Source organism: Conger conger, chromosome 4 (genome assembly GCF_963514075.1).
Source record: "Conger conger chromosome 4, fConCon1.1, whole genome shotgun sequence".
In the NCBI taxonomy this organism is placed as follows: domain Eukaryota; kingdom Metazoa; phylum Chordata; class Actinopteri; order Anguilliformes; family Congridae; genus Conger; species Conger conger.
The window spans coordinates 46207089-46225436 of record NC_083763.1 but is presented as its reverse complement, the minus strand read 5'-3'; the positions used below and the strand labels follow the sequence as shown (position 1 = coordinate 46225436).

The 18348-nt window shown below is 40.2% G+C and overlaps 1 protein-coding gene across 2 annotated transcripts in view; it reads left to right on the top strand.

Moving 5' to 3' along the window:
- Positions 1–18348, top strand: part of amph (amphiphysin) — a 109518-nt gene that overhangs the window by 50067 nt on the left and 41103 nt on the right. For both annotated transcript variants that reach the window (XM_061240746.1, XM_061240745.1), the window contains exons 5-8: positions 2701–2796; positions 5052–5159; positions 6457–6542; positions 9311–9386. In XM_061240746.1, the coding sequence (XP_061096730.1) occupies positions 2701–2796; positions 5052–5159; positions 6457–6542; positions 9311–9386 (366 nt within the window). The remainder of the gene's footprint in view (positions 1–2700; positions 2797–5051; positions 5160–6456; positions 6543–9310; positions 9387–18348) is intronic.

Sequence of the window (18348 nt, the reverse complement as noted above, 5' to 3'; positions counted from 1 at the left end):
CCACAGGTCAAGGCAGGGCAACAGAGCTGACCTAAAAAAAAACTAAAAAAAACCCGAACAGCAGCCATGTAGAAAAGGTCCCTATAGGCCTGGGAACAAGGTCCTTTTATAAGGTACATTGATTAGGTAATGGGCAGCAGCTGGACCAATTACAGTGAGCCACAGCTGCCACACTGCCTGGGAGTGGAGCTGATGCTACCCATAGTCCTGCAGTTCTCCCCGGTTGCTGAAACGCATCAGGTGCTGAATGTGTATGTCAGTAAAATCACCGATCTCTATCTCTGTGTTTAGTCCTATTTGTGCACAGCAAGCAAATAAAGCACCACTCTTCACACCTCTTCACACAGTGAACATAGAGTGTCACTACTTACTGTTAATTCTTCAAGTAATGCATGCATAATTAGTGACTGATTTAATCACATCTGGCATTCGTTTACTGAGGATATTGTTGTGAGAGGTTACCTGTACGTGTTTACATTTTTGCATGTAGTTGGTTGGAAGAAGTGATGTCCAAGTCAGCTCTGATATCAGCTGAATCCACAGATACTAATCAATCACCCATTCCCCCCCGCCCCTTGACCTAATGATTTCATGCAATTCGGAAATAGTTTTTGCAGTTCTCCCATCCAAGTACTTACCCACCTACTTAACTTCACCATTCAGCAGGAGCAAGGTGCATGGCTGCTGGCAAGTTTTGATATAAATCCAAAAAGCAGCTGTTATTGAAGGAATAATTCATCCCACCTACTGGCAATCAGGCAGTGAGGTTCCTATCTGTTTTCCGCAATTGAGGTGTAGATGTTTGGATTCTGTATTATCTTCAGAAGAAAATCACTAAAATATGCGACGACACGTGTAGGAAGAAAAATCCCCAATTTGTTACATTTGGTACAGTATTTGTTGATGACAAAGTGAAAACATGTTACAAATGTGTGCATATGTATATGTTAATATTATATCAGTATTCAGACTTAGTAAGTAATTACTTTGTAGAAGCCCCTTTGGCAGCTATTACAGCTTTGAGTCTTCATGGGTAAGTCTCTACAAGCTTTGCACACCTGGATCTAGGCAGTTCATCCCATTATTCCTGGCAGATCCTCTCTACCTCCATCAGATGGATGGGAAGCATCTGTGAATCTGTCAGAGACTTGTCCCAAAGCTACTGCAGTGTTGTCTTGACTGTATGCTTTGGGTCTTTATCATGCTGAGAGGGGGCCCCGCAGTCTGAGGTCACGTGCGCTCTGGAGCAGGTCTAATTTCCAGGACCTCTGTATTTTGATACATTCATCCTTCCCTCAATTCTGACCAGTCTCTCTTTCTCTGCCACTGAGAAGCACCCCTATAGCATGATGGTCCCACCACCATGCTTCACCGTAAGGATGCTATTAGCCAGGTGAAGAGCAGTGCCTGGTGTACACCAGACATAGTGCTTGGAATTCTGCCCAAAGAGTTTGTCTCATCAGACCAGATAATCCTTTTCCACATGCTCTCCTGTAAATACTGTTTGGAAAACTCCATGCGGGCTGTCATATGCCTTTTACTCAAGAGTGGCTTCTGTCTAGCCAGTCTACCATAAAGGCCTGATTGATGAAGTGCTGCTAAGCAGGTCCTTCCATCTCTGCAGAGGACTTCCAAAGCTTTGTTAGAGTGACCGTTGGGTTCTTGGTCACCTCCCTGACCAAGGCTCTTCTTGCCCGGTTACTCCGTTTGGGCGGACGCGCAACTCTAGGAAGAGTTCTGGTGGTTCCAAACTTCTTCAATTTCACAATTATTGAGGTCACTGCTCCTGGGAACACTCAAAGCTTTAGAAATGGTTTTATATCCTTGCCTTGATCTATGCCTCCCCACAATTTTATTGCAGAGGTCTACAGAGAGTTACTTGGATTTCATGGCTTTGTTTTTGTGCTGACATGCAGTGTGAATTGTGGGACCTTATATACACAGGTGTGTGCCTTTCTAAACTATGTTCATGACATGCAGTGTGAATTGTGGGACCTTATATACACAGGTGTGTGCCTTTCTAAACTATGTTCAATCAATTGAGTTTGCCACAAGTGGACTCCAATCAAGTTGTCCAATCAATTATCTCAAGGAGAATTATCAAGGATAAATAAACAGGATGCACCTGACCACAATTTGGAGTGCCACTGCAAAGCGTCTGAATACTTATGTAAATAATAGATTTCCGTTTCCGATTTTTTATACATTTGCAAAAATTTGGAAAAATATGTTTTCACTTTGTCATTTTGGGTTATTGAGTGTAAATCCATGCAAAAATTGTATCCACTTCAAATTAAATCTACAACACAATAAACTGTCCAAAAAGTGAAGGGGCCTGAATACTTTCTTAAGTATAAATAATAAATTATCTGAATATTAATAGAATTATAATTTAGTCATAGCAGCATTGAGTTACACATTTTCAGGGCCCAAGGTATTTGCTCACTTTCCTCCTGATTCCTATAAATAGCGTTGAGTGGAAAATTGTAAAACGTATCAGTCAGTGACATACAAAGCATTTTTCTTTTCCTGTCAAGGTTATCCACAGTGTGTCAGTAAATTAATAGATGACTCAGAATGACCCGGTATTCATGAAATAAAGTTGTCCATATGGCCTCTAAAAAGGTGTATGTCTGAATATCATGTGTCTCTGCTTCTCCTTCTCCAACTCTAACCAGAGGATCTCTTTTCTCTCTACAGAATTGTGATGCATTGTGGGAAGACTTCCATCAAAGGCTGGTGGACTCCTCGCTTATCACCTTGGATACGTATCTTGGACAGTTCCCTGACATAAAAGTACGAAGCCATTTGTCAGGCTTATTGGGCGTCACAGTCAAGCCACATCCAGATATGCTCCTTGCTTGTCTGTCAAAAGAGTGAGCGACCTGTTCACCCTCCGTGTTAATATAAATACAAGAAGCAAGCCTGGAATTAAACACCGGAAATAGGCAGGAATTAGCATATAATCAGTGTAAATATTAGTATGTCCCTTCATGATGGTAGAATAGCCTTAATATTGCTCGGAAGGAAATACAGTATTGGGAAAATGCAAATGAACGTTTTTCACTTTTGCTGCTTACCAAACAAGGACGTTTGTCCTCATTGAAAAGCAATACTCCAGCTATTTATGATAATATTCTTTGTTAAAAAAATAAAAGCTGCATCCACTGTAGTTTTGCATTGATGTCTGGTGGTTTTTCATCATTCGCCTCCAGCTCACGCAATCAGTCATTCTGCCGTGCGATGCATGCTGGGAGATTTGGAGGAGACGGCATGATTTTGTCTCCATGCTGTGCCCCTATGGATTTAAAGGCTGTGGAGCCAATTTTAGCAATTAGGTAATGAGCCATTAACAGGTTGGCTTCTGAAGCATAATTTCCTAGAACAGGGAGTGCTGCATCCCATGTGTTGTGCATGCGTTTGTGTGTTTTTCCTACATCGCTACCCAGTATTCTCCTCAGAACCCTAATGTATTCGGAACCAAAAATAATTACATTTTATAGGCCAGTTTATAGTCCAGTGACAGTGTCGCTGCGACTAATGACATCCTATGGACCACAGCTTATGTCGGGCAACATTCATGAACGTTCTGCAATTAGAGTTGAGCAACTATGAAAGCTGGACTATAAGCTGGCCTTTAGGCCAGTGATGAAAGTAATCTTTAATAAATATTTTATCTGAACAGATAATAAAAAGGACTACAATAAAGGATTTATGAAAATGTACTCCAAGGCAGTAAATATTAAATGTTTTTTTCATGTATCAAATTGAATAATAAAGTTACACGTGTATTAATGCAAGACTGTAATTGTTAGCTTTGCAATGTGTCCCAAACCAAAAGTCAGATACAGAAGGAAAACAGTGCTTCCACTGTTTCACCAAAACTATGTCTCTCCCAAATGCATGTCGGTAGAGCAGCGACAAAATACAGGTGACATGGACTACTTCCGTTAAACAGTGGTGTGAGTGAGGGCAGAGTGTGGCACGCTACCACTATTAAATTATTTGAGGAAAACCCTGCTTACCAAAGTAAGTTATTATAAATCATATATGATTAATTTACAGTATAGTATTTGATACCCTTTGATGTTTTTATTTAATTTAAACTGGTTTAATTCAAGGTGAGGCAAGTGAGATCAGTTTTAAGTTTTTTCATCTCCGAGGGAGATGTGTTGAATCCCATCTGGATATGTTTCACTGCTGTATGCTGGACTGGTATGTCCTTACTGAGAAACAGCCCGGGGCGAAGAAGCTTCTGTCTCTGCAACTATGTGCTGCAACTACTAACCAAAAATAGGGGCTGTTTTTGTCCTTTGTTATTCTCACTGAATGGCTTACCGAAGACTAGATAGGATACCTTGTGCACTTCAACAGAAAGCCATTTTGTGTTAACCCTGTGTGTGTGTTAGGAAAATAATTATTTCCCTTATCCAAGGACCAGGCAGACACTGTGAGATGCACTTAATATGTTTATTTCTGCAGTAAGAGTACAGCTGCCTCCCCGTAAAATGTTTGACACTGCACTGAAAATAAGGACAGCACCTAAGCTATACAGTATTTATACAGGTGGAATATTATCTAAATTATCGAATTTCTTTTGCATGAAGTCGATTGGACTACACTTTTTTAATTCTTGCATATCAATAAGACAGTAACTACATCTTTAGTTTGTGACTTGAGCTAAGGTAGCACTGTTCTTAGCTGGTTTGGAGCCTTCATCCTTTCACGGTCACTATTTGTTACCTGAGACTACTATCTTTTGTTCAGAGCGCAGGATATTGCCAACCCTCTCTGCCTGTAATTTTCGACACGACCGCAGAACTCCCAACTTATGTTTTTCCACTCAGAAAGCACACTAAAAAAACACAATATTAAAGCAATTTGTTCGAGTCCAGAGTACAAACAGGCATTGCCTCTCGTGCGCATGATGAAAGAGACCGTACAGTACATTGCTATGGAAACAAGATGAAAGCCCCGTCCTTTGTTTATTGCAGATACATCACTCTAAGCGTCTGCCTCCTAACCTTTCCTCCTCACCTGTGTTTGCGCAGACCCGCATCGCGAAAAGGAGCCGGAAGCTAATCGATTACGACAGTGCAAGGCATCACTTAGAGACTTTGCAGGCGTCCAACATACGTAACGAGCGCAAAATCTCAAAGGTAAGCCTATTTTTAAAAAATGCCCCCAGGTTTGTTCCGAGGCACAGGAGGCAGTACTTGAGAGGGAGTTTTAATGATCCTCATGATGGATGAAAGTAACAGTTGTTATCGTATCGTAGCAGCGAATGCTGAATTGTTCGCTGCTAGAAGACTGTACTCATTACATAAGTTCTGTATTCTGAAACATCTTTCCAAGTACTTTTTGACAGGCAAATTATACAGGTATTCAAGCTTTCTTGAAAGAATGGCAGCATTCATGCATTATTCAAACAAAATCAAATACTATTTTGTTGATCTACAACTAATTCTGGATGTTATTCTTCAATACCTTATATAATTTGGGGTGGCCTGTACCGGTTAAGGTACATGACTGGGAGCCGCAAGGTCGGTGGTTCAAATCCCGGTCTTGCCACAATAAAAACGATCCGCACAGCCATTGGGCCCTTGAGCAAGGCCCCTAACCCCACATTGCTCCCTGGGCACTGCACTGTGGCTGCCCACTGCTCCTAGTGACTAGGATGAGTCAAATGCAGAGGACAAATTACCCCACGGGGTTCAATAAAGGTATATTATTATTATTATTATTATTATTATTATTATTATTATTAATTTAAGATGGGTTTGATTTTGCTGAAGCTGCTATAGACTTACTGTAGCATTGACAGTATGGTTCTTACCCACGTAATTGCAATATGGTGCAATCAAAATGTAATGTGCTAACTAAACCAAACCCATACCTTTCCTTCACTTCCTCCCTATTAGCTCAACCCGTTATGTGGTGTGTTTATAAGTCTATTTAAGAAATTATTTTATTAAACCCGTGTCTGTTTTGGTGTCACGTGAACACAAGAGCGAAGTCAAATGAGAACTTCCAACCTTCAGGTCATCAATTATATTTGACCATTCATATTGTTCATTTGAATTATTAGTTTTCATTCCACGTTTTCAGATATAATTATAATTTATGAGACTGATTACTTTTTGCATTTATTCTGCTACACCACATAATTGGCGCTGTACATGAAGAGTATTAACTTAATTATCAATGCTCGCAATTCTACACATAGTGTAGGGGCATATCCCCTGCAATCATTCATAGCAGAAACAACATGAAATTATTGTTAAAATATAAATGAATTCCATGTATTTACAGAAGGTCATCCAGTTAAAAACAGAATTAAGGTATGACATGTCCTTAAAAGATTATTTCAAACTTAATGGCTTCCAGGAAACCTTAAAGTGCTCAAGGTGGTTGCATCCCTGAATGATCTCTTACACAGCCAATCTATACTCTCAGGCTGAAGAGGAGTTCAACAAAGCACAGAAAGTGTTTGAGGAGCTGAATGTCGACCTTCAAGAGGAGCTTCCCTCTCTATGGGACAGGTACAGTAGTGGAACAAGCTGTTTTGACAATGTCAAATATGTACTCAAAAACTGTAAATGGACCCTCAGCATCTGTAAGCTTCTGTAAGATTGAAGAGTCATCAATACACAATCAGTTCACAATCACAAATATCTTCTTTACAAATAAGCAATAGTGCTGTTTAGTCATTTTCTATTGGCAGACCACTTGTCATGGTTGGCCAATTAGGTATTACCCACAGAAAAACATAGGACCCAAAGATTTGAGGATCTTACCAAATGACTGAAATGAAAAGAAGATTGAGACTGAAGAGACTCCAAAATAAATAAAAAAATAATAATAATAAATATACTATTCAAAATAATAATAATGGGTTCAAGTAGAATTTGTTTTGGATTCAAATGTTTTTCTGCATTTCACTAAGCCGACCTGGTGTATTGATACAAGTAATATAAATAGAGCACAGAAAAGTATTTAAATCCAAAACAAATACAATTTGAACACACATCTAGTATTATTATTATTATTATTATTATTATTATTAGCATATTACAGGCTGACTCTGCATTCAAACCTGCATTACGCAGGCCTCTGTTGTGCAGTAGTAATTTCATGTGTGCCAGGGGCACCTCTTATGATTTTGTTCATACCAGCCCTTGAGTCTGATCTTATTTTTTAGAGACGTTGTGTTAGCGATCGCTTTATGTGGTTTAAGTTTGTATAGATTTTCAGGGAATATTCAGTGTTATAATAATGCGTGCTGGTTAGTGTATGAATAACATTGGTATAAAATGTCGGAATTGGTGCTAGGCCAAAAAAGAAAACACAACAACAACCAAAGAACATTTTACAGCACACAATGTTATCAATAGATTGGTCCCATTATAGAATTGGAGCAACTTACTGTCCCTTAATTGATGAGGCACCCCACCATTTTGTAATTCTGCATAGTCAAGATAAAAGGTGTCATCCGGCGAGGCTCCCATTAATGAATTTTATCGGCACTCTGGGTCTGAGATAAGAGCCGCTCCCAGTGTGAATAATTCAATGGTCTCAGCGGTGTCTTGTGTTGGCCTGCCATTTCCCTCTGATACAGCGCAGGAGGCTCATCTCCGACAGACCGTGCACCACAGCGATTCAGCATTCCTTTCCCCTGGCCTGCCGGCCATTCTTAACTGTGAGGCGGCCCTCTCCATTCAATTACCACACATACGGCTATCCATTCACACTGCTGGTTGGGCTGCGCTGAATCAGTAATGCTTCTTCAGTCGCTCTGGCGAGGAGCTCGGTACTGCAGACCAGAGCATGAAATCCAGAGAGACATCTCAATGCGGGGTTTGGTTTTAACATTGATGCGGTGTCACGCTTGATCCCTGACCTCATATATTCCGGCCCCACCGTGCTTCAGCTCAAATAAAACGCCAGTCACGTCTTGTCTGTTGTGGTGCCCAGCTGAACAGAACAGCTCATGCTAGGTTTTGAAACAGCTAGGAGCTGGTCGACCAGTTCAGACCAGTTCCCAGCTTGACTTAGTTAGCTGGTTGACCAGTTCAGACTTCAGCTTGACATGGTTTGACCAGCCTCACAGCAAGGAGGGTTTGAATCCCCGTTGGCTGGGGCCTCTCTGTGTGGAGTTTGCATGTTCTCCCCGTGTCTGCGTGGGTTTCCTCCGGGTACTCCGGTTTCCTCCCACTGTCCAAAGACATGCAGGTTAGGCTGATTGGAGAGTCTAAATTGCATGGGTATGAGTGTGTGAGTGAATGGTGTGTGTGCCCTGCGATGGACTGGCGACCTGTCCAGGGTGTATTCCTGCCTTTCGCCCAATGTATGCTGGGATAGGCTCCAGCCCCCCTGCGACCCTGTTCAGGATAAGCGGGTTAGGATAATGGATGGATGGATGGATGGTTTGACCAGCTGAAGTTATGTTTTGAAACAGCTGGTTGACCAACTCATACCCAGCGAGACCAGCTTATGACCAGTTTGACCAGCTCAGTTTTCAAGCTGGTCAAGCTGGTGTAGCTGGGTTTTACAGCAGGGTGCGCAATGTCATTGTCATGTGCAGTATTGTCACTGCAACTGTTCGCAAATTCCCACAGAGCTCTGTCGCTTGTGGAGGTTTCACAGTAGTTCTAGGCTATGGAATGTCCATCTGGGGGGTATATCACAAATCAGGATTACAGAGTTACCTGGATAAGTTAAACCTGGAACAGCTGTTTTTACTTCAGTCCATGTTCCAGTTTAGGAAGGGTTTCAGGTTTTACTCTCTGAACGTATACAGCCAAGTCCGTAATCCTGCTTCATGGTCTTAAAGCAGGATAAGCCTAATGAGTCATCTTTATCATAGTTCTAATTTGTCTTCTATGTGTCATTGGTATGGAATGTCAAATGTTATGTGTGTTCGCTGAAACCTTTAGTATCTACAGTAAGACAGCGGCCTTTATAATAATGCAGTTAAATAGTGACTGAGTGCTATTATCAGGGCTATTTTTGCTGGCATGTTTCTGGGGAAAATGTTCTAGTACACTTAACTACTTTCTGGGGGGGGTTGATTTTAAAACTTTTATTAAGGCAGGCCAGAGCAATCACCCAGAGACATGGGTAATGGCATTCTCTGGTGCTTAGTTTTCTGCAGCATTTGAAGATTGATATTTTTCTGAAAATGTTTTGTTTTACATTATTTTTATCCTTGAAGGTAGAATTTTGCACAGATTTGAGATACGCTGCTATTGGGTGGCTATGGAACAACAACTCTTTTTACATTATTTTTTCATCTCTTTTTTAACTGCAGTCGGGTGGGCTTCTACGTGAACACCTTCAAAAATGTTACAAATTTGGAGTCCAAGTTCCACAGAGAAATTGCACAGGTAAGTAACAGACCAATCTCTGTGTTTTCATAAATGAATGCCTGATTTGCCAGTATTACAGTGAATGTTTGCTTTGTGTTCTAGCTGTGTATTCTCAGCGTGCTACTGGGGTCAACCAAGGTCTCACAGAAATGTTAATATTGTTAAATTATTGTTACTATAGTTACCTTGTTATGGGCTTATTAACGTCTATGCACATCTTGTTTTTGGCGATTACTTCAGTCTTGTAAGAAATATTGGCAACAGCCCTTGAAACTATAGGGTTCCTAAGGCCAATGTTTTAACAGTCAGACTGGATCGATATCATGAACATGTCTTGATGGAGTTAAGAGGCGCTTATCCGGGAGCTGCACAGCTTAAAGCGGGATGTAAACAAGCTTTAAATATTCCCATGGGCTCTGTGTTGCCTTTACATCGTGTCCCATAAACTGACTGCCTCTATTTTTATTTACTTTTCCTTTTTTAAATATATTGATATCCATCATGTTACAGGCAGTCTGACAGATCTTGTTTGTATTTCCTCAGCTCTCTCTATGTAATTGTTTTTGTTGAAGGCACATACATAAATTTCCCCCCTGCACTGAACAAACTACAGGAGGACTCCTTTAACATTTTTCTTGCAGTGTATTTGGATTAGTTTATCTGTTTTTTTCATTCTTTATTTGGATCCCCATTAGCTTCCAGATACTGGTCGCTAGTCATCCTGGGGATCACATTTTAAAAGTAAACAGTCATCACAGTATACTGTATGCCACAGAAAAAGCAATGGTAACAAAATGAAAATAAATCAAATAAAAACAAAATAAATTAATGAATCAGCTTTTCAAAGTGTAAAAATGCATGTTAGCATTAACTATGGATGGTGACATATTCCAGGCTGATGAGAATCTATAGAGACACGTTGTTTGTGGACATAGTAGAACATGCTGACCATATGCTTATTGTACATATGACACTGACCCGTGTACATACTATACGTAAAATAAATAGCATCTTATTACAGACAGCATATCACAGAAATAATAAGAGGCTATATTTTGATTTGTCTTCCACAGTTAATCATGTTAGACTTTTATGCATTCCCCTTACATTTGTGTTGAAAGGACAATGAACAGCCAACCGGCAGCTCAGTTCTGTACAATTTGAAGTTTCTTTCAAAGCTTCTCTGCAGCACCTGACCACATAACTGGCCAGTGCTCAAGGTATGACAGAACAAGAGACCTTACAACATTACACATAATATAAGATGGAACATACGCAGAACACTTCCTAGGAACAGCCAAACCCTTTCCCATTATGCAAATAATATTATCTGTCTCTGCTGTGACACTCTGGTCTCTCCGTCTCATTAGAAGAACCAGACAGATACAAATGGTGTGCACAGAGATTGGCCTTATGAATTATGATAAACAATGAGAGGCTCCACAGAGCCACATTCATAATAGGCCTTGTGCATGTGTATAGCAGTCATGTGGGACAGATTGATTTTAAGGCAGTGCACATGGCTAGTTCATTGTTGTGTCAGTATGCTAAGTCGGTTAATGAAGCAAACTGTAGGAGTGTCATGAACCCTCACTTTTTATTTTAGCATCACAAACCTACAATTTCACATTTTGACTCAATGCAGTTGCTGTTTCTGAGGGTTGTGCGCCTCAGAAACCCTTAACAGTTTCACCCAACGTTTGCCTCATCAACATTACCAACAATCCGGAAAAAAAATACTTCTTGCAAACCAATTGCCAGAGTGTACTCTATATCAGTTGATGGAGCCTCTATTTCAGTCAAACAATAATCCATTATTAATTGCATCAATCATCTTGGTTAATCATTCAATTGCCACTTAATCAGGCACATAAGAAAAATTACAGCTAAATATTTATGTTCCTTGACACTTAAATAAGGAGTTACAGGTTATGTTTTTTCTGAACAACTGGAGAGAGCATTGCTCTAAAACATTGCTCCAACATGCCTTCCAGCAATACCCTAGGCTCCTTAAATGTACCCTTGCTGGGATTATTGCCATCTCCATCTCTACACATCTCCGGTATTTTGAATGGTACACTCTCAGAAAAAGTGGTTCCAAAAGGAACCCTGTGATTCCATAGAAGAACCCTATCTAGCTCTCGGATCTTTGTTGGGCAAAATGGTTCTTTGTCTGGGAGCTTTCACACTTCACACCCATGATAGATGTTTCCATGAAGAAGTAAAACGGCTTCTCTATGAAGACAAGCCAAAGAACCCTTTTTGCTGAGAGTTACCAAATTACCAAATTCTCTCTCCAGTTTTGCCTGTCTCAGGATGCAATCTACCCATGTGCATGCATCTCTCAGATGCCTACCTTATTTTTCTGCTTAGACAAGTTATAATGTTTACCACATAGAGCACTTATTTTTCAGTGTCTGTGTTATCGATCTACTTTTTTAATAAGAATTTGTACCAACCAATGCCTCCGTTAAATCATAATTTAAAGCATGCCGACTCTCTCACTGCTCCCTTTCCCCTCATGATGTCTGATAGATAGGCCTGAGGTCTAAAGATGTGTTGCGAGATGTGCCAAATAAATTATATCTATTGGCAGGCAATGTACCAGTAGGGCATTGTATTATTATTCATCATTCTTGATATTGTCGAAGTGTAATTTTATTGGCCCACACTGATGAGTACATCATTATTTATTATGCCAATACCAACAGGAAGGAGAAACAAAATCATTTACATAAATGAAATACATAACATTCCTGTGTCCCAAAAATTATGGTGCCCTGAAATGGGGGGACTATATATAAACACCGCTGTAATTTCTATACGGTGAAACCAAAATGTATAAAAAATACCCTTTATTAAAATCTGACAATGTCCACTTTAGCCCCACATGATCTTTTTAAAATTACAAATCTCAAGAGTACAGGGGCAAATAAATATATGTCCCAAACATTATGGAGGGCACTGTATGTGATGTTTAAGTGATTCATTACTCCTATATATGAAAAGTAAAGTTTGTGAAGTTGCACAATAGTTGCTGTATGCTGTATGCTAATTTTCAAAGGCTGTTACAAAGACTTATTTCCTCTCCTCTGGCACATTGGCACTGGGGAAGCAAGAGACAATTTATTATAAGCTGTATATCCCACATATTAGCATTACAAATGAGTTATCAGAGTTATGTATTCAGGCAAAGGCCTCTGTATATTGTTATTACTGTAATGCAGAAAAACTCACCTACCAGAAAACGTATTACTATGCTGTATATTAGTCTTACTAGACTGTACTACTAATAAGTTTTCTGATAGGTAAGTTTTCAGAATGTACAGAGGTCTGCTTACAAAAATATAATCTACATTCAAATTTAGATTCTGCGTTGATACGCGATTCTGAGAACTAATAGCTTCTAAGAGCTATTAAGAGCTTCTAATAAATTGTCTCCTGTTTCCCTCAGTGCCAATGTATCACTAGACCAATTTATCATTGGCACGATGGCCTAATTTTCTTTAAACTTTTGCCCGTATCCTTAGTTGGCACTGGAGAGGCCATCACTACACGGGATATGATGTGCCCCATGGGATTGGGAACATTGCATGCCGCCCTGACTATAAACACCAGCGTTCAGGGGTGTTAGGGTGCTGAGGTTTCCCAAAGGCTGGTCTGTTTGCCAATGCAAGTAGTTTAGCAGAAGCAACACCTGCAATCTTGCCTCAATGTACCATGTCTCACATCTGCAATTTATGTCCCAAGTAGAGATCGCAATACTTTACTTTACTTGTGCTTTATGTTGGTCCCCGATGTGCTGCTCCATGCCTTAGATTTTATATGGCAGCTGTCCCAGCCGTATGCCTGCCGCATTTGTACGGATACAGTGTCATCTGTTTGAAATGGCATTTTTGATGATGCAGCTCTCTGCTGGCATATTGTCGCTTGCTATATCTCAGGCACACACACAAATGCAAACAAACACAAACACACATACCCACTGCACAGAGCCACCAGAAAGAGCAGAAGTCAGCGAGATTGAGCCTAAGTCATCATCACAATGGTCCTTTTCCAGGCCTTCGAGCATGCATGCATTTTTATACAGAACCAAGAATGCAATTAGAGGTTAAAATACACAAATATGATGTAATACAATTAATGCCACCCAGCATTTAAAATTGGGTGAACCATATTAGTTCTACTACCGTTTACTCTTGTATGCTGCTCATGTGGGCAGCCTATAGCTGCCTATATGGCCTAGAGGCTAATGGCTATGTTGCTTCACTGGGACCCCAGTGCATCTACAATAGTGCAGCTGTGGGCCTTAACCCCACATTGCTCCAGGGGGTATTGGCCCCTGCTTACTCAAATCAACTGTCAGTCGCTTGGGATAAAAGCATCAGTTGAATAACTATAATACAATATTCCAATATCTATGGACCTGCTCATGGCTATGCCTTTTTTCATAAAGAAAAATGCTGAAGCGTCACAAACTGCCCTTTTAATTAAAAAAAACTTTTGAATTCAAGAATTTCAACCTAATGCAGGCGCCATTTCTGAAAAGCTTTGCAATTCACTGGCTCTCTACCAATGAGCCCCATAACCTCCTCGCTGTGAGGCAATAACTATCAATCCAAAACCTCATGCCTGCAGGCCGCTTCTGTTGGTATGGGCCGCTGCCTTCAAACGGTTTCAAATCCGACTGCCAATGTGGGTTCTCATCACTCTTCCGCCCCTCGCCGTGCGGTTGGATTTCTAGGTGCCTGAGTAAAACGGAAAGCAAAGGGCTGCAATTCTTAATGACCGCATCAATGTAACTGCAACAGGGAGGCCTTTTCTGCGCTTCTCACAGTTTGACTATCGCAGCCCACTCAGAAATCTCAGCAACAGCCATTCCCTGGCTTTAGCCTGGAGTTATTTTCCAGTGCTGGCAGGCCTGTTTTTATTCCTCTCTGTACTATGAGGGACTCCACAAGGTTTCTATCTAATCTAAAAAGCAGCAGAGATGAGGAAAAGGCTCTCCGTTCGCTCTGGAAAGCAAACAGCTTTTTTCTGCACTTTCTTTGTGCCCGCAGGCATGTACCATCTGCTCAAGCACGGGAATTCACTTCGTAGTGCACACGGAACAGCGCTTTTAGCATGTGCTTCGGGGTGACACGCAGGTCGGCTACGTCAGAACACATGCACGTTAACACAACCGCGTTAAACATTTTTAGCAATTGTCTAAAACACTGACGTACAACGGTACGTAACCTGAAATTATGTATAATCGCAACTGACGTGTGTTTATTGCTCTGGTCCTCTCTGAACCTGCTGGAAAACTGCTGAGATGTTCAGCATTCAGCTGCCTTGATAGGGTATCTGCTCCTGCTGGGTGCTACGGTACTCTGCACCATTTCAGCTCCAGGCCTTCCTTATCATACTGAATTCCCCTTCATGGCAAGAGGGAACTGATTCTATTAGATGCAATTTTGGATCATCAGATGAGATTTCTGTGTGGTGCACTGCAACTGCAAAGAAAAAAAAAAGCAAGCAATTCCAGTACAATTATCAACTTGTTATCTGTCTGTTCCCAGTGTAGCTGCCTGTCCTCAATAATTGAATTTGCTCTTAGAAAAAAGGGTTCTTTGGCTTGTCTCCACAGAAGAACCCTTTTCAGTTATTTACGGGATCTTCTATCATACCGTAGGGGTGAAGAGTGGAAGCTCCCAAACAAAGAACCATTTTGCCCGACTAAGAACTTGAGTTCTATGGAATCAAATCATTTTGTTTGAGTGTGTGCATAGACGAGCCTCACACAATGGATGGACATGCCCGATTACATTGCACAGGGAATGGGAGGGTTCAGTTTAATTGTGTTCTGCGTACATCGCTATCTTGCATGCCATGCTCGTAGATCGGGCCGCCCATTGATTGCAAAAAAAAAAAACAGTTGCAGATGATTGGCCATTCCAGATTGGGGTGGGTATTGAATAAGATCAGCCCTGCATTGGGTGCCTAATTTTAAAAATAAATAAATAAATAAATAAATAAATAAATAAATAAGAAAAATAGCCCACACTTTAGAAATTCACTGAGCTGTGTGTTGCTTTTTAGATCTGAAAAGCTTTATGACTCTGGTAAGCTGAGGAGAGGATAAGCAGTAAACAAAAACAATGGGACAATTCTTGTCTAATGAGTCATTTTTTAAAAGTCATTAAAGTCCAATCTACAGTTTTATTATTAGGATGGGATAGTTGTGTCCTTAACATTAACCTGAAATATAATTTTTGGTAGTACCAATTTTAGCAGAGATGCGGATCAGTCAATAATTCTCAAGTTGAGTTGTTTAATCATGTTTAAATCCGTTAAAGCACTTGCTTGAGGTCCACCTTGAATGACTGCATCTGAAAATGTTTTTTAAGCCTCTAGCATTTTTTAAGCCTTTTACATTTGAAGTATGAAATTAAATTTGCCAAACGTTCTTGGAATTATGACAGGAAGAAATGCTATGGTCCGATGAGACCAAAAACTTTTTGGCCATACTCACCATCAACATGTTTGGCGACAAAAGAGGAATCCATACAAGGAGATACCTCATACCTACTGTCAACTTTTATGGATGTGGGTCATTGATGTTTTGTGGATGTTTTTCTGCCAATGGCCCAGGAGCACTCTGGTTGCCTCTGAATATGTGGTTGTCTCTGCTAGGAAGAGCCGTTGCTTCTGCTTGATTAAGAATGCTCCATAAAGCACACTACTTTACACGTTTATGACAAAAACAGTATTTTAAAAAAATGTACAGTAGTTTTTCTGCAGATTCATCAAGGATGCCACTAATTCAGGACCTGACTGTACGTCAGAAATAGACAACAGCGCACTGCTTCTTGTTCCATGCATTACAGTCATTGAAGTGGTCCTGCAGAGTAAATTGTAGAGAACATAGAAATTGCACCGGAACTGGAACAATTGCGAAGCATGTACTTGCAGAGGTACATTTATTAATAGACTATGGCGAGGTCTGTCAATAGAGAATCTTGTACCCTACTGTGCTGTTTGGCTCTGGTCTAAATTGAGCTGGATAAAAGGGGGTGGAATGACGGGGATAAGAATGAAGTGCTTTCTTTCTGCGCACTGCAATTAAGAAATGTGACTCGCACCAAGTACACCAAGTCGTACCGAGTTTCCAGGAAACAATCTGGTTGCTGTGTTTCCATGGCGATGCCATGCCATGCCCAACGACAGTAATTGGCAAGACTAAGATATATGTCAGAAGCCTAATGTGTTATCAAAAACTGTTCTTCGATCACAAACCTCAAAAGGTTATCTTTCAGACGAGACCAGGATTATGCCTGTAGTCAAAAGGGTTCAAGAATAGTTACCATTTTATTTTGGGTATGACATTTTCAAAAAAAGGGGCGATAATTAAGGGGTTAATCTGTGTAATTTTTTAATGCTATTCTATTTTCTATATTGTAGTTTCTCCTCAGCAAACTAGTTATTCTATTCTATTAGTCTATTCTAAATTGCTGGTGCTCGTATATTTGTCTGTCTTAAAGTTATTTTTAAATCAACACTCACTCTATTAACTGAAGAAAATGTAAACAATAATATTTTCTCATTGAATATACCACAATGAATGAATAATTTCCCTTGTGATTTTGTACTACAAAAAGTATTTTCTTCTATAGTAACATTCATTGAAGTGAATGTTGACTGCAAACTAAAAGAAACATTACAAAACAGAGGTAATAATTGCAAAGACATATTGATTTATCCCTTAATGCCACAAGAGAAAGAAATTGATTGCATAATTACAGTTTTCCGTAATTGCTTCACTTTAATCATTGTGCATTAAAACATTTTTCAGTGTCAGCCTTTAGGATTTACCAGAAACAACTCAGCCTTTGGTTTCTTAATAATTTGTTTAACTCTTGTATATTGATTCACCTGTCTACGTGAAATATGCATTAGTTAGCATGATCTATTACTATTACAAATGGTGTGCATAATCATCACCAGCAGCTATATCGTATCAATCACGCTCTGGGGCTTAGCTGTAGTGTATCCTTTGATTCTCAAACATCACCTGTAATGTTACCAACCCATTGCTTTTGGAGTTCAGGTCATCCTCGTTGAGTGACAGGCAATATAATTTTCTCTGGCAACCCTGATAATGGTCCATGCAGTGTTGTTTGTGATTGAGTAGCTGGCTCTGTTTTGACCATAGACATGCTCTCCATCCCTACCCTCCCCTCCAGCAACAGCAAAGGAAACATCTTTGGGCCAGTTAAAAAGTTAAAAGTCATGTTGCTGGTATTATCTCTGTACAAGCGTGGGAAGTCCTGGAGTTCTCTCTCTCTCTTGGAAGTTTTATTACTTCATTGCCTTCTGGAGGAAACACTGAGCACCCAAACTATAGTGGGTTAGAGACCTAGCATGGCCACAGAATGCGACAAGGATCATGGCCTTTTAATTTTGAGCTTGAATGCATCGGTGAAATCTGTGAAATATCATTGCAATCATTCAATGAAAAACATCACAACACAATGTATACAGTGCATCCGGAAAGTATTCACAGCGCTTCACTTTTCCCACAATTTGTTATGTTACAGCCTTATTCCAAAATGGAATAAATTCATTTTTTTCCTCAAAATTCCACACACAACACCCCATAATGACAACATGAAATTTTTGCTAATTTATTAAAAATAAAAAACTAAGAAATCACATGTACATAAGTATTCACAGCCTTTGCTCAATACTTTGTTGATGCACCTTTGGCAGCAATTACAGCCTCAAGTCTTTTTGAATATGATGCCACAAGCTTGGCACACCTATCTTTGGGCAGTTTCGCCCATTCCTCTTTGCAGCACCTCTCAAGCTCCATCAGGTTGGATGGGGAGTGTCGGTGCACAGCCATTTTCAGATCTCTCCAGAGATGTTCAATCAGATTCAAGTCTGGGCTCTGGCTGGGCCACTCAAGGACATTCACAGAGTTGTCCTGAAGCCACTC